This window comes from Molothrus aeneus, chromosome 4 (assembly GCF_037042795.1).
Source record: "Molothrus aeneus isolate 106 chromosome 4, BPBGC_Maene_1.0, whole genome shotgun sequence".
NCBI classification, from domain to species: Eukaryota; Metazoa; Chordata; class Aves; order Passeriformes; family Icteridae; genus Molothrus; species Molothrus aeneus.
The window spans coordinates 13,287,388-13,304,517 of record NC_089649.1 but is presented as its reverse complement, the minus strand read 5'-3'; the positions used below and the strand labels follow the sequence as shown (position 1 = coordinate 13,304,517).

General features: G+C 44.8%; 1 protein-coding gene across 1 annotated transcript; it reads left to right on the top strand.

Annotated features, from left to right (window-relative positions):
• The first annotated feature begins 498 nt into the window (after positions 1–498).
• Positions 499–8,995, top strand: COQ2 (coenzyme Q2, polyprenyltransferase). The gene is made up of 7 exons (XM_066548946.1): positions 499–746; positions 836–1,002; positions 3,189–3,310; positions 3,541–3,626; positions 4,502–4,635; positions 5,086–5,274; positions 7,745–8,995. The coding sequence occupies exons 1-7, from the start codon at positions 509–511 to the stop codon at positions 7,856–7,858; spliced, it is 1,050 nt and encodes a 349-aa protein (XP_066405043.1). The 5' UTR covers positions 499–508; the 3' UTR covers positions 7,859–8,995.
• The last annotated feature ends 8,135 nt before the right edge of the window (positions 8,996–17,130 follow it).

The window sequence follows — 17,130 nt, the reverse complement described above, 5'->3', positions numbered from 1 at the left end:
CACAGTCTGGTTCAGGTGGGAATGCCCAGGTACCTCCCCTGTTGTAAGCGAAGGTGTATTTGTTACGGCCACCCGGGCTGCTCCTATGCGGGTCTGAGATTTCCCAACACACATCCCAAGCCCTCTCCTCCTCCCCTCCGGCTCGGAGAGTGCAAACCCGGCCTCAGCCAAGACCGCGCTGCTTTTGGAACTCGCTGGTTCTTGGAATCATTAACCCCCAGCATTTCAGTCCCTCACACAGATGGTGGGAGAACTGAGTGAGCGAGGAGAAGAGACACAAAGGCCGCATGGGAAATCTGATTTTTTTCTTTTTTAATTACCTACAGTGAGGAAAGCTCTTGGAGATGACACGAATGTTAAGAACGATCACGTTAAGTTTCGAGGTCGAGGATTTCACTGAGAACACACCAATCCCGCCCCGCCTCAGCCCCGGCGCGGGGTGCCCAGGGCCGCCGCGCATGCGCAGTGCCGCGAGACTCCGTCCCGCCGGCAGCGGGGCGGCGCTAAGATGGCGGCGGCGCTGCTGGCGCGGTTGTGCCGGGGTGTCCCCGGGCTCCGGGACACACTCGGGCTCCGCGCCGCCCGCCCGCCCCTCGCCGCCGCCGCCGCCGCCGCCCCGCCGCTGCTGTTCCGCCGCCCCGCCGCACCCCCGGGGCCGCGCAGCTTCTCGGCGGCCGAGCTGGTGCGCGCCGCGCCGGCCCCGCTGCAGCCGTACTTGCGGCTCATGCGCCTGCACCAGCCCGCCGGTGAGCGCGGCGGGGAGGGTCGGGACCGCGGGCCCCCCGTTGCCTCCCGTTCCCCGCTGAGCCCGCCCGCGGGTTTTGTCTCCCCGCAGGGACGTGGCTGCTGTACCTGCCGTGTACCTGGAGCATCGGGCTGGCGGCCGCGCCCGGCTGCCTCCCGGACTGGCGCATGCTGTCCCTGTTCGGCGTGGGAGCCGTGCTCATGCGAGGGGCCGGCTGCACCATCAATGACATGTGGGACCGCGACTATGACAGACAGGTAGCGAACCATGGGGCGAGGCCGCTTACACCAGCGTGCAGGGACAGGACAAGGGGGTATGGCTTCAAATTGAAAGAGCAGGTTTAGATTAGATATTAGGAAGAAGTTCTTCACTCTGAGGGTGGTGAGGCATTGGAATAGGTTGCCCAGAGAAGTTTTAGGCCGGCCCATCGCTGGAAGTGTTCAAGGCCAAGTTAGATGGGGCTGCAAGTAACCTGGTCTAGTAAAAAGTGTCCATGTCCACAGCACGAGGGTTGGAATGAGGTGATCTTTAAGGTCCCCTTCCAGCCCTAGCCCTTCTGTGATTCAGAGAACCAAGCATGTGCCCATTCATCTCCATCATCACAGAATCAACAGAATTTTTAGGGTTAGAAAAGGGATCCAGGAGATGATCTAGCTCAACCCCCTTGCCAAGGCCAACTCACCTAGAGCAAGTTACACAGGAACGCATCCAAATGGATTTTGAATGTCTCCAGGGAGAGAAACTTCACTTAACACATGCTGTTTTTTCTCAGCCACACACCAAGGATTCTAAAGGCACTGAAGTACATGAACATCACTAGTGATTCCTTGATGAGTGCAGGCTCCAGCTTCAGGAATTCCTCCATGTTTCTGTCCGAGATGCACGCAATTAATTTGTTTACACTTCCTCCAAAACCAGTAGAAAGTATTTTATTTCTCTGTCCAGGACTGTAGTATGTCTTCTAGAATACTCACCTCTGTGTAAGATAAAATACACCCTGTTGTTTGCTTTAGGCAGTACTTGAACAAGTTTATTTTTCAACCTTGTTTTGCACCATAGAACAAACCAAGTAACATATTTTTGCTACACTTGCTAGTGACAATCTATCCAAGAATGACTTTTTTCCCCCTAATTTTAGGAGCAGCATTTCCTTTTATTGTTGTATTTTTTGAATTTTGGCTGTTCAGAGTATCATGCCCAGCCGTGAGCTAATCTCCTTCTGTTATGTTATATGTTTTCATTTATCATCTCCCATTTGTTCAGAAGAGGGAAATAAGTAAAAGGCAGTGCCCAGTGGGAGATTCTGAAACGTGCACAGGTTCAGGCTTGGAGGGAAGCATCCTGGTGATGCTGTTTGCTCCTCCTGTTTTTTTTTCAGATTTGATGTGGGGATGTGATAAGTAAGAGGGAATTTCAATATAATGGTTTAATTTGTGCATTATGTGATGTGGTGAGATAGAAAGTTTTAAAAATTGCCTTCACACCTTTTTCTGGCGTACCTTAAAAGGGTTCCTTCAGCACAGGTGCCATAGAGGCCAGGCCAACAGCAGGAGTTGGTTGGTGTAGGTGATGGTGGTTTGGGGTTTAGATTTTGTGTTACTGATTATTTGGGACATACTTTCTTTAAGTGAAGCATCCCATGTTTGGTTGCACTGTGCAGTGGAATTGGTCACAGGTATGTTAAGTGCATGTTTACTGCTCCAAAAACAGTATTTGATGTCAGCATAGCCTGATGGCAGAGGGGAGAACAAGCTAAAAGGGTTTATTTAAATTCACATTATTCAAGCATAGGCAAGATACTTTTTATGTACAGAATATTCTGTAAAAGTTGGCTTTTGAACCTCATTGAATAGACTTGACACCATTTTCATCAACATGCACAATTTCATGGAATTGTTAGGTTGTAAGGCACCTCTGGAGATCATCCAGTCCAACCTGCCAAGGCAGGGTCACCTGGAGCAGGTGACACAGGAACATGTTCAGGTGGGGTTTGGAATGTCTCCAGAGAGGGAGACTACACAATTTCCCTGGGCAGCCTATTCCAGTGCTCTGCCACCCCCAGTGTAGAGAAGTTCTTCCTCATGTTGAGGTGAAATTCAGTCATTTGGAGTTTTTTTGGTGTTGGTAACCTTTGGCAAGTATTCACCATTTATTTTAACTTTTTTTCTGTTACATGTTTCTGTCTTCAGTTTACCTTGTATGATTTCTTGCTCCAGACAGAGTTTCTAAACTCCACTGTATCCCAGTTGGGATTAAATGTCTTTTCACAGCTATTAACTCCACATCAATGGGACTGGATTCTGAAAATGCCATTAGAGAGAAACAAAAGCAAACAACAGAATTAGGACCTTTTCGTTTCTCTTCAGAAAATAGGAAAAAAAACATTGTAAATTGCCCATCAGTTACAGATGTACCTAGTGGTAATATTTTTTCCATTTTTTAGGTTGCAAGGACAGCAAGCAGACCCCTGGCAGCTGGAGATATCTCGACTTTTCAGTCCTTGGTTTTTCTCGGGGGACAACTCAGCCTGGCACTCTGTGTGCTTCTGTGTCTGAATTACTACAGGTGATGTATGAGTTGTCTTTTGGTTTTTAAAGTCTGGTTCTTGGTCCTGAGTTAAGCACAGAGATTTTGAGTAGAAAAGGTGTTGGGGTCAGAGGGAGGATGTTAATAGTCATGGAATTGTAATTGAAAGGAAAGAATTAGATCAGTACCGTGTACAGCTCCTGCAATGCTGCACTACATCTACTGATCTTTAGCCTGGCAAACAATAATTCTCTTGGTACTTTTTACAGTATCATTCTGGGAGCATCCTCTTTATTCCTTGTGATCACCTACCCTCTGATGAAGAGAATAACATACTGGCCACAGCTAGTTTTAGGTGAGATGGAAAGATTTTCTCTCTTTTTTCAATTTCAGATGTAGTTTTTGGGGTGTTTTACAAATTAGTACTTGTGCTTTAGCAATCTGACTTTTTATAACTTTATATCAAAATAGAAATACTTTACAGACAAAGCTCTGTTGGGCCACAAGCTTCTTAATTTGTGACAGGCACTGGAGTTGATGTGTGGCTTTGGGGTTGGATTTTTTTTGTTATTAGAAATCAGTTCCTTGTTTTGATGCAGTGATAGGAGGTAGAAGAGTAGGGTGGAAATAAACATTTGTCGTTTGAGAATGAGCTGTAGTTTTGCGGTTATTTCAAAACCCTTCTTAAATACAGATTTGTCTGTACAGCATTTCAGTCTTCAGCTTCTAAAATAACTCCTGAACAGATACTGATGGTGCTTGTATTTTGGGTTGAGCTACTAAAACATACCTGTGTATATTGGCTCTCACATTCCAGCTGTCTTCAGCTTCGATTTTAACCAAAAATTGTCATTTTCAGGCTAGAAGTACCATAGTTGGCTGCTGTGTACTGTTTTGCAGCCAGTTATCCTGACATGTTTTGTTACACTGACACCTGAGCATTTTTACCTTCAGACCTGTTGTTAGAGTATTCTGGAATAGTTGTGTGCAAATGTTTCCCTACACTAATGAAGTCAAACTCAAATTAGGGAAAAATGTGTGGCATATGTATTTTTTCTTGCATGTCCACAGTATTAAATGTCAAATTATTTATATTTATTACCTGCCTGAAAATAAGTGGTAGAAAAATAGAGATATTGGTATTATACAAAAGGTTGCTGATAAATTGCATTTAATTGCTGCTGGCATTCTTGTAACTTCTATTTTTTTAAATTCTCCTAATGTTTTTAGGATTTACATTTAATTGGGGAGCCCTTCTTGGCTGGTCTGCCATCAAAGGGTCATGTGAGTGGTCTGTGTGTTTGCCCTTGTACTTTGCTGGAGTCATGTGGACACTGGTGTATGACACCATTTATGCACATCAGGTAGGGTGACTGTGAAACCTTCCAGATACCCGTGTTTAAAAGTTTGTGTGTTTCATTTACAAATTTGTTGTCAAACAGCAGAACCAACCTCTTGCAGTTCTTCACCTGCAGCTGCGCTGAAGCAGCCCCAAAGAAGTCCCAGCCCTTCAAAATTTTATTGCTGTTTGCCAAGGTTTTACAAGTCAGGTGGAAAGATGGAAGTACAATACCCTTTGTGCTCTTATGCTTTTGCATTGTGGAAATATCTTTGACATTGGTATTAACTCCTGGCTGCTAAACAGCTCTAAGACCAGCCTTCTAGTTTAAATTTTAGTGTGGGGACCTACAACCACCCTTAAATTGGGCTCTTAGTAAGAAGCATAGAAAATTTAAGCAAGTTCTTCTTTTTTATTTTTCTTATGAAGTGGCATTGGGTTATGGATTTTGTGGTAATTCATCTTTTCATTCCAGGATAAGAGGGACGACATCATGATTGGTGTGAAGTCAACTGCATTGCATTTCAAGAAGGACACAAAGCAGTGGCTCAGTGGCTTTAGCCTGGCAATGCTCCTGAGTCTGTGTGTGGCAGGGATGAATTGCAACCAAACCCTCCCGTATTACTCAGCTGTGGCTGCCGTAGGGGCTCACCTGGCACACCAGGTTTGATGGATTTATTCATACTTTTTCCATGAGGAAGTTCTTACTAAGAAGTCAGAGGGCTTTTCAACTCCCGTCAAGTAATGAGCTACCCATGAAAAGCAGTTCCTTTAAAGAGAACTAAAGTCTTCTGACAATAAGCTTGGTCTTCTGAAGTACCTTTTGCAGACCTTTTGATTGAGGACACCTTCAGTCCTGACCACAAACAGTGGAGCACTGAGTTTCAGTCTGTTTGTAACCAAGAGAAGTGCCACACATTAAGCTGTGATCTCAAGGAAAGGGTTTTCTTCTCACTGCCAACAGCAGCTGCTGCTAGATCCACCTCAATGTGCTGCAAAATACTGTGGTGCTGACTGTTCTGATTCAGTTCTTGCAGTGTCTGGCACACATAATAGCAGATGTTAACATTATAATTTTAATGCTAATTGACAGTTCTAAAGAGTTCTCTTAAAAGCAGAGAATAATCCAATTCAGTCTTGTAGTTGCATTCAAAAAAATTTAGAAATTTTTATGAATAACAGAAAGAAAGAGATCAGCTTTGTCAGTAAAGGATGCAGATAAGATCTTGTTATCTTGTTATTTCTGAATCCTAACAACTGTGTTACACAGTGTTGTAGTAAGTGACAAGTCAGTCTATTCAAAAATTGATTGCTGGTCTTGATAGGTAAGTGATGGCAGAGTATTGTGTATTGCAAGTAGTAAACCATTGCTAGTCTGAGAAGCTAAATTTGGAATGGTAATGTGGAACTTTTTATAAAGCACGTTGATCGTAATGTTGCATTTTAATGGGTGGAGCTCATGCAGGTAATGGATATTAAACATATCACTGGATAAGAGAATCCTTGTGGTGATGTAGTCTGGCACTCAGCCACTGTTTTCATAGTGACTGTGCTTGGAAATGTATGAGGAAAAGAATACTATGTCCACTGAATGATCATTTACAGTTTGAATTGTCAGAGAGCCTTTGTGCTGTAGTTTTGTCATAAATGAGAACCATTTTTAAGGATCTTTATAAGTGAGGATGCAGACTAATGAGTGTAAATGTTGGGGAATTCACAACTGTGTGGACTGCCAAAGTCAAAAGAGCAGAAATGTTCTGTGTACCACAGAGTAGCTTCTTTTTGAGGAATTATTTTAATATAGTCCTGGTTAAACATTTTTATGCTTATCTTCTTGTTCAAGACTTCTGATTGTGTCCTTAACTGAGTTTAGAAAGCTGAGTAAGATGCTCGAGGATCAGGATTTCCAAGATTTCCTTGATTCACTGAATTTTTTCTGCCTGAGGCAGAACAATTTGGGTCATGATGATGTCAAATTGTATCCCTCTCAAGAAGTGTGCCAATAGAAAAATAACATCTTCTACTTTCCATGTGTTTCTGAAAGAATAGCTTAGCTGCTATTTAGTTTAATTTGCCAGTTCAGTGTTTCAAGTTCCCAGTGTCTGAGGAGCTGACAGGTTCTTAAGGGTGTGGATCACATCATACTTGAGAAGCTTGTGAAGAGTTTTTTTTGATTATTTGACCAGGACCCAGCCCTAGTTTCTCTCTACAACCACAAATGAAGCAGATTTCCTGGCGAAGGTTTCACTTCTTTCAGTCATATACTTCTTTGTATTTTGACTTTTTCAAAGGCTGAAGTGCAATGTTTGAGGTTTTTGGGGCTCCTTCTCTGTTAATCCTTTCACTCATTTTGCTCAACATTTCCTCTTGTTATCGTGCTCAACACTTTTGCACCAAATTTTGATTTTGGGAATATTTTTTCAGTAAATTTGCTCTTGCTGTACTTTGTGAGTTGGGATTTTTTTTTTCCCACTTTTTGTTGTGACTCACAGCAGAGAGCTACCATGTGGGTAAGCCAGGCCTTCTGGCTGCTATTGCAGGTGTCCTGGTCTTTGTTTGAAGGGAATTGCATGGACTTGGCTAAGAGCAACTGGACAGAAACCAGCCCTGTATGGCAAGGCAGGGTCTGGCACTTGCTCTGGTTTGCTGCTGGCTCTCCAGTGCCTTGTCTCTACTGAAACATAGAACAACACCTTGTAGCAGAGATGGAAAAGTGCATTCATTTTTATTTAAAGTTACATTGAAGAATTAGGTGGCAACCTACTGAGGAAAATCTCAAAATTTATTTACATGCACAGATATTTTTGCACTTTTAAGTATCAATCCAGACACACCAGTAACTGGGCTGTTTATACAGTCTTCCATTGAGATGGTCTGGGAATCATGTTCATATGAGATCCTTGACTTTTCTGCTGTATATTGAAAAGAATCTGTCAAACACAGATGCCAGTTATGCAAAAAAAAATTTAAACTCAGAGTATTCCTGTTTCTTGTGGAGTTAAGGGTAGACTTTAGAGCTTAAGAATAATTTTTTGAAGTTGCAGATAATTTTGTGATGTGTAAGATATTTATGAATCTGTATAATAATAATAATAATAATAATAATCCTCTAATGTTATACTGTACTTTTGCAGATTTACACTTTGGACATAGACAAGCCCGAAGACTGTTGGAAAAAATTTGCTTCAAATCGTACTGTAGGAATTCTGCTCTTCATAGGGATTGTGCTTGGAAATCTGTGGAAATGAAAAGGCTTAAATGTAGAAGAGCCTTCAGAGAACAGATAGTTGAAATCACTATACTGATATTTTAGTCTAACTGAAGTGTAGATATTGTAAGAAGGAAAACACTTGTAATATAAATATAGCTGCTTTATATTGTTTATTTATAAAAGCTGGTGGAAGCGTTGTTTCTGAAATCATGCAATTTTGATAATTCTACAGTGGAAGTTTTGGTTATCTGGGAATAACTTCAGTCTGCGTAGAAGCTCCAAAAAGTGAGCTCCAAAAAGCTCTGCTGGTCCTGCATAGTAGCAGCAAACTTCTGTCAAGCTCTGGAGACTGTGAACCCAAGATTTTATATGAAACAGGTGTCTCTTAGTGACAGCACGGGTAAAAATGCAAAATGATTTCTGGATGTAAATAAATCTGGCTGTACATGTTTGATGGTCTGATTTATTACAAAGGTAATTTTCAGTTTGAGTTGGAGCTTGCTTCATGGAGGAGTTGCAATAACCGTTTTTCTTCTGGAATGTCTAGAAACAGTCAGGACTCTAAAAGTGTGAGGTCCACAATAAGGAGTCAGTAAAGAAGTATTTAAGATTTTCTGCTCTTGCTGTGATTGCTGCAGCAGGTGCTTTCCATGTGAAAAGGACAGGCTTCTGCAAAGTTGCCTGCGCAGAGTGAGCTAAGCTTGTTTGTCAACAGTGATTTGAACACAGACTAGTGATTTGAACAAAAACAGAGAAGCCCGGAGCTGTTGCCAAACGTGTGTGAGCAGTGGTTGACCGTGGGCTACAAATTCATCATGTAAACTGTTGACATATTTTTTTAATTCTGCTTGTTTTGACTTATGACTACCGGTGTTTTTTGTAGTCTTACAGGAAAAACCTGTTTCTAGGGGAACGCCTAGAAACAGTAAAAATAGCAAGTGCAGGCTAACTAAATGGTGCTTACACAGAAGTTGTTCTTAAATAGGGTTTGTATTTGTGGGGTGGAGAAAGTATTAAGTTGAAGGAAAGAGTTTAATAATGAAAAGCCATAAGCTTCTGATCAGTTTTGTGACATAGCTGCATTTTGTAGAGGGAGAATTTTGATGCATCCAGCTTGAAGTTGAACTTTGTTTATTAGCCATTTACTAATAATTAAAAAGTCTTGTAACTAGTATGGATCGGTTTCAGTAGTGTTACTTTAGTGAGGTGGTGGCAAAAGTTATTAATCTGTTTTAACATACTGAAGCGTCTTTAAGTAGTTCATATTTGGGAAGAGCTCACATTTTGTCATGCATTTGTACCTTCTGGTGTCCTTTGTCTGATGGCTGCTTGTCACAAGTGTTTGCCTTAAAATGAGAAGAGGAAAAAGGTGTTGCTAAATACAGTGTAAATTAAAGTTTCAAAATAGTCCTCATGTCTGGAACTTGAAAATCACTTCATATTTTCTGTGTGAATTTTCCAAATTCATCTTAATTTCATTTCACACAGATAAGACATAGCTGTATTTTAGGTTCATTGCCTGAAAACCAGAAAGATTTAGGTTCCAGGCTGTAATATGAGGATATTAAATTAGTGAAAAATTTTTGATTAACACAAGGAAATAAATAATTCTTCAAGTGCAAAAGAGGTAAAGGCTACCGAGCATGTTAGTTGCATGAGCATTTTATGGTTAATACACAGAAATTAATAATTTTTAAGCACGAAAGAGATAAAGGCTGAGTTGCTTCCTGGCTAAAACCTTCCTGTTTGGATCTGTTGGCAGATATATGTACATCTCCTCCCTTCATTCCCAAGGTGTTCTATTCCAAATCTTCACTAAGATGCTCTCTGCTGTAATTGAATGCAGTTTCTTAAAAAGTTTTCAAATACTCGTGTCTCTAAGCATCAGCTTTTATTAGCGTGTTTTTGCAGAACTAAACAACATCCTCTGGAAGTTTCTTCTCCACTATCATTGCCTTTCTCCCACACATCCTTTTCCAATATTCCTCCACAGGATGTTGTGATAACAAATGCTTTTTTCCAGCAATGGAAAGGTCAAATGTCCCTAACAGTGGCAAACTGAAACACTGCTCAGTGAAACAGAAAGCTGAGTACCGACATCAGTCTTTGCCTGTGTGTTGCACTTTGTAGAAGGGTGTATCAAAGCAGCACCAGCTCTTTGTCCAGGATTAGCCCTAGAGTGGTAAGGGATCTCCTGCAAGGATAAAGGGAGAGGTTGCCAAGGCATTGGAAACCTGCAGGGTGGGGCTGGATCTTTGCCTTAGAAGCCTGTTTTGTACAGTGGCACCTGGGAGCTCTCACACTCCCCTTTCCCAGCGAGAAGACTTGTCAGAGGAGGGTCAGCCAAGGCAAACTCTGCCTGAGTTCTGCTATTAGTATTTCTTGGTAAATATAATGGTGTTAATGGGGCAAGTCAGGGTTTTCCCTCCCTCTATTCCCAGATACGTGCTGCAGGAGCTGTGCTGTGTGAACAGCCAGAGTGCCTGTGCCATCCGGTCTGCCTGCTAGGGAGCCTGGCAACAACATGGCAGTAGGTCAGGCATCTCACCAGCCACGGGTGACATGATCTGGAAAAAAAAGGCACTCATTTTTGTCTCGGTCCCTCTGCGAGCCTCTCAGCAGCCCTGGGCCAGTCCCCAGTCGGCAGACACCGGAGGGGGCAGGCCCGACACGGCCGACAGCGGGGAGACACTCTGTGTGTGCCCCGAGGGTACTGAGGGCACCTGGGCTGGCAGGGAGACACTCTGTGTGTGCCCCGAGGGTACTGAGGGCACCTGGGCTGGCAGGGAGACACTCTGTGTGTGCCCCGAGGGTACTGAGGGCACCTGGGCTGGCAGGGAGACACTCTGTGTGTGCCCCGAGGGTACTGAGGGCACCTGGGCTGACAGCAGGGAGACACTCTCTGTGTGTGCCCCGAGGGTACTGAGGGCACCTGGGCTGGGGGGGAGACACTCTCTGTGTGTGCCCCGAGGGTACTGAGGGCACCTGGGCTGGCAGGGAGACACTCTGTGTGTGCCCCAAGGGTACTGAGGGCACCTGGGCTGACAGCAGGGAGACACTCTCTGTGCCCCGAGGGTGCTGAGGGCACCTGGGCTGGCAGGGAGACACTCTCTGTGTGTGCCCTGAGGGTACTGAGGGCACCTGGGCTGGCAGGGAGACACTCTCTGTGTGTGCCCCGAGGGTGCTGAGGGCACCTGGGCTGGGGGGAGACACTGTCTGTGTGTGCCCCGAGGGTGCTGAGGGCACCTGGGCTGACAGCAGGGAGACACTCTCTGTGCCCCGAGGGTGCTGAGGGCACCTGGGCTGGCAGGGAGACACTCTGTGTGTGCCCTGAGGGTACTGAGGGCACCTGGGCTGGCAGGGAGACACTCTCTGTGTGTGCCCCGAGGGTGCTGAGGGCACCTGGGCTGGCAGGGAGACACTCTCTGTGCCCTGAGGGTGCTGAGGACACCTGGGCTAGCAGGGAGACACTCTCTGTGCCCCGAGGGTGCTGCTGCCGCCTGTGCAGCACAAGAGACACCAGAGACGTCAGTAGAAGAGAAAGGGCCGACTCTTAGCAGGGGTTAATCCAAGGTTTTATTAGGATCCCAAAGGAGCTCCTGCACCTCAGGGGCCTCCTGCCCAGAGCCCCGGGAGATGTGCCAAGGTCACATTTAAAGGGAGGTGGAAACCTAAAGTAGATAACATTTTACCAACCAATGAGTAACTCTAAGGGATGGATGCTGGGGAATAGACATATAGGACAGCGTATGGGGCAAGGCTTGGGGGGCTGACCCCTGGCCTCTGGCTGATCACTCCACGACTTGGACAGAAACTTCTGGATGGAGGGGAGGGGATGCTGAGTGATTGACAGAGAGCCAGGGTGGGGGTTTGGGGATGATCTCATCCTGGGAGAGGGATAACACGGGTAAAGGGAGGGGAGTACAGTCTGGGATAAACCATTTGGGAAAAATATGGGGATACAAAACAAAATGACTTCAAAGTATTACAAAGTATAAAAATGCACTACAACACCTTTTCTATTTCCACTTTGGCAAAAGCTAGCAGAGGGTCATTAATTCATTTCTAAACACTTCACAGTGCAAATACCAGGAGAGAGGCTCTGAGCTTCAAAAGAAAGCTGCCAAGAAAAAATGTGCATCTTAGCTGGCCATGGATAATGAGAACTTTAGGTACTAGCTGAAGCTCCTGGTATACTGAAGAGGTGATTTTGCTTTTCCTGCAATGCCTTCCTGCATTTTGTGATGGAGGCAAAAGGCCAGAGCAAATTTCATTGCAGTGTGCTAGATGCAGTACAAGAATTACAAAAGAAATAGAAAAAAACTTCATTGGTTTTACAGCATTTTTCTTTGCCTGGATGGTGGTGTTTAAAAAAACCATAAAAAATACCACTTCCAGGCAGCTGTACAGAAGTGATTTTGTCTGAATAAAGCAGAAAGAGGCCTAATACACTTCAAAGAAACAGAAAAAAAACCAACAACAAAAGAACAGTGTTCATGCCAAGTTCAATGCTTCTAACAATACAGCTGTATTTTTGGGGTGGAAATTCCCATCCTAATGCAAAACAAAATCCAAAGCCACCCCTGACTTCTTATGCCTGCAAAACACAGTTCCTCCAAATTGCAGAGCTTGTCTGTGACAGGTACAGTAACAAGGAAATACACCTCATACAAAATAAAATAAATAAATAAAATATACCTAATATAAAATAAGTTGTATCAATGGCATAAAGAACAGACCCAAGCCTGTAACAGTTTGTAAGGGCAGTGGGGGAAAGCGGTGGCCTGCCCATTCCACAGGACCTTATTTTTTTCCTGCACTGATGTTAAAGCATTCACAGAGTTCAGCTCTGAATGTAAAGTATCTCACTTTCTGCAACTCCCTGAAAGGACCTTGTGGCCAGGTGGGAGTTGGTCTCGTCTCCCAGGTAACAAGTCACAGGAGGAGAGGAAACAGCCTCAAGTTACACCAGGGGAGGTTTAGACTGGATATAAATTCCTTCACTGAAATGGCAGTCACACATGGGAACAGGCAAGTGGTGGAATCACCATCCCTGGAAGTGTTCAAAAGATGTGAGGTTGTGGGGCTTGGGGACATGGTGCTGAACAGGACAGTGCTGCATTAGTGGCTGGAATCAATGATCTTAGAGTTATTTTCCAACAGAAATGTTGTTCTGTGATTTGATATTGAAGTGGAATAATTTTATCTTCAAGTTATTACTGTTCAGTGCTCAACCTCACAAGCAGCAGTACATCCAAAACACCAGGGGACTGCTTTGGAGAGAAACTTCAACACTGGTGAAACCACTGTTCACTGTTCAGGGTTCACTTCAACACTGTGAAACCACACCACTTAGGTGGCTGCTTAGTAGGAAAACCTGTGTGCATCTTTGTTGCCTCTCATGCTGCAGCACAGCCAAATATTTGTCAAACAGATTTTCAGCTTCATCAGAGCTTATTTTCCCCAAATTCTGTCATGCTATAAATCACTTTTTCAGGGAATATGTATAAATGGAAATAAAAGTACTTGAGAGGAAAATGGAGGAAAGCACAGACTTATGTATGCCATAACATGCATTATTGTTGTGCTTTTAAGCATTTGCTGGAAGGCACCTTGAATTTATTTGCTTAGAATTAGCATGATCCCTTTTTCCCCTGCACTTCCGCATGCATGACACCGCCCAGTGGGTGCAGCAAGGCAGTAAAAGAAGGATTTGACAGACCATAGTTAAGTGTCACTTTGACTGTATCTGTTAGATTAGGGGTGGGAGTTTCCTGCCTCCCGCCTTGTTGGGAGGAAAACGCAGGGCAGAAAGCCAAGGCCATGTATGCACAAGTTGTCCCTGGAGCTGGTGGGGTTGAGGTTGCTCTTGGCAAGGTAAAGGGCAGGCTGAAGGTCTGGTGTGCAGTGCATGCCTCCTCTCCCAGGTGACAGGTGATAAACTTTTGGTTGCTCAACCCCAAGCAGGACTCTGGCATCTACACAGTCCCTTCCCTTATTGTGTCTTTTTCTGATGAATATGATCTCCACATCAGGGCCGCTGCTAGCAGTACCTGAGGACGACTGCTGGTGGGTTTTTTCTCATGTGCTGGGTAGGATGGGGGAAGTGTTCCCTCACTCCTTCCCGTGTCTCAGCTCAGCTGTGAAATGCTGTGCTGCCAGGGGACATCTTGGGACATGCACACAGGGAAACCATCCACATGCGGCAGGTGCAGAGGCAGTGAGTGTTGTTATCGCTGTCTTTGGGATTTGCTTGAGAAATCACTGGCAGGAGGGGAAGCAAGAGGCAAAAAATTGCCTTCAAGAATTCGAGCTGCTCAGTGCTGATTTATTTATGACATGTTAAGTCAGAAAAATGAAGGTTAAACTGCTGGGGAGCTTCCATCACAGGTTATAACCTACCCTTCCATCAGGGTGAGCAATGTTGGGTCATGAGAATGTCATAGAGAAGCAAAGCTCTCCTTTGAAGAGGACTTGCGGTCATGTACATGCAGCAGGTGTGGAGCCATACAGCTTCCCCATCTTGCACATCATCTCTCTGGGTTCAACTCTCTCAATACCTTCTCCCATCTGTCTTAAGAAACATCATTATTATTAAGTAGTAAAGGCCTTTTTTAATCTACAGTACAATTTATTCTGCTAAATAACATCAATACATTAAAAAAACACTTTACACCCGTCAAATACCGTTGCAAAGTGTGTTGGATGTCCTTTTGCTAATACCTTGGTTAATGCTGGATTAACTTCATGATGCATCCTGTGTGGCTGTTCACTCCTGCTCAGGTGTTAAAGCAAGGACACAAGGGACAGCAGAAGGGAAGGCCCATCGTCCCCTGCTCTGGAGGAAGCTGTCAGCTTGGGATAAAACTGCCACAGAAAAGGCAAAGAGCACATGTCCAAGCTGGAAATTAGCCATGGGTCAGCTTACTCCAGAAAGCCTCTGGAGCTGACCCAAGAGCAGCTGAACTGCTGAGGTTCTCCAGCTTCCCACCATTCTATGGAGATGGGGATGGGTTACAGGAAGATCCACGCTTGCACCCTCTGGTAGTTCTGCTTGCGTGCAGGTGCAACTCGGTGAGATTTAGGCAGTTAATGAAGTAGCAGAATACAAAATGTATAAGTTGGACCGATCTGTTTGTAACAAGAGGATTGATTTTTACTTTACTTGTTTTTTACCTTGTGAGCTCCTGAGGTAAAGCTTGATTCCCACAGAGCATTATCCTGTAAGTCTGAGTGACCTGGAGAAAGAGTGGCACCACTGAAAGCATGAAAAAGTAGCAAGCCACAGGAAGCAGAAGCTCCACCAGAAGATCTGTGATGTCTTTCTCACACAAGATGTGTGAAACCTCTTGTGATGAACCATTGCTAGTGCTAGCATGCAATTGTAGAGGGATTTGAAACCACTTTTAGGTCTGACCAGCTATGACTAAGAGCGGCTGTGAAGCTGGTGGTACCCTTTGGCCCTGGCTGTGAGCTCTTCACTGTGTGCTGGACTTTATGTTTCGGTGCCTGTGGCACAGGGGTTCAGGCCCCTTGCCCAGATGGCACTGCACCCTCCCAGCCATAGCATCATTTCCTGTCTGATCAGCCCCCCAAGACTCTCTCCACTGTGTGCAGTGTTTCTGGCATGGGAGAGATGAGGGATGTGCAGACATGGGAGCAGCTCTCTGCTTGTACCAACTGCAATGGCTTCAGTGTTGGTGAGATGTGCAACTGACCCTCAGCTATATTTCTAAGGGCTGTGAAATTTTTCCCTTGCACTTACTCAGCTCCATTCTCCTGCAGCTTTTACCATTGCAGGAACTTCCCTTCTGCCTGAGCCATTTCAAGCTGTGGGAAGAGAGCAAGGTTTGTGGGTAACATGTTCTTCCATTGAAGCTGTGGAGACATCTAGAAAAAAGGTGAAGTTTCTGATTCAGAAGACCTGCTCCATGTCTGAAACAGAACTCTGTCTCTGGAAAGGACTGGTGGGACCAGAGCTTTGGAGAGAGGCCCCCAGGCACCCTCCTGTGCCAGACAGCCCCCCTGACCTGCACACCAGTGGGATTCATGGACCCTCTGTGAATGAACACACCTCTTATCACTGAAGACACCTTAGTTTGTGTAAATAGTACAAGGCAGCATGCTGGGGAAAGTGGCTTTGCTCATTTGTGGTCATGTTTGAAGCTGCAGGTTGGACTTGTTTTAAGTGGTACAGAGAATAAGCACAAACTTTTACGTGTGAGTGGCCCAAACTGGAATAGATGAGTTTCTGCTCCATAAAATACAGAGGTAGACTGTGTACAGAGGTAGACTGTGTAATCCATACTTTGTCCTTTGCAGAGAAAGCAAAAAGGTGTTAAGGGAGATTTTTTTAAAATCTGTGCTCCTGAATGTTCATCAGTATTGCATTTACTGTAGTACATGTTAAATTGGTGTGTATTGATTTCAGTGGAATTTTTCCATTGTCTTCTTAGAAATAAAAATGGAATGGCTTGGTTTGGAAGGGACTTTAAAGATCATCTAGTTTCAAGTCCCATGCTGTGGGCAGGGATGCTTTCCACTAGAGCAAGTTACTCAAAGCCCCATCCAGCCTGGCCTTGAACACTTCCAGGGATGGGGCATCCACAGCTTTGCTGGGCAACCTATTCCAATGCCTCACCACCCTAGCATTGAAGAATTTCTTCGTAATACAGACTAAACCTATCCTCCTCCAGTTCAAAGCAATTCCCCCTTGCCCTGTCACTACATGCCCTTGTGAAAAGTCCCTCTCCAGCTCTCTTGTAGCTCCCTTTAGGTACTGGGAGATGCTCTGAGGTCTCTCTGAGCTTTTCCTTCTTACCACCTAAAAAACCTGACTGCGTTTCAACTTCCTGTTTCCCTCCTCCCCAGCAGACTCCTAGGCCATGAGCCTCATCCAGCCAGCCGCTGGGATGTCAGGCATCTCCTCCTCTAGGGAGAATCTGCTGATTTACAACTTTTTGCAAGCCTCAGTATTCATAGCCTATTGCAATGTTTTTACAAAAAACACCAGCTGTGTATGAGCCACCCAGGGAGTGGCCAGGCAGCCCCATTGTAAAGCAGGGACAGACACAGTTAAACTTTGGAGCTGCTGGAAGCCAAGGGAAGCATTTCAAGGCACATCTCCCTGTTTTCTCAGCAGCACTACTGGTAAAAGCCTTCACATAAAGCCCCCTAAGTCCCAGCCTGTTGACAAAGCTGCCATATTGAAGCTTAGCCCAAATGTCTCCTTTCCCCATTCTTCATGAGGGCAAGAGAGAAGGGAATCTCACCATCAGCACTTCCCATGCGATGCATTGAACTTGACTT

Coding starts and splice junctions, on each gene's coding strand:
- COQ2 (XM_066548946.1), top strand. CDS start 509: ATGGCGGCGGCGCTGCTGGCGCGGTTGTGCCGGGGTGTCCCCGGGCTC. Junction 747..835: donor GCGCCTGCACCAGCCCGCCG/GTGAGCGCGGCG, acceptor GTCTCCCCGCAG/GGACGTGGCTGCTGTACCTG. Junction 4,636..5,085: donor ACACCATTTATGCACATCAG/GTAGGGTGACTG, acceptor TTTTCATTCCAG/GATAAGAGGGACGACATCAT.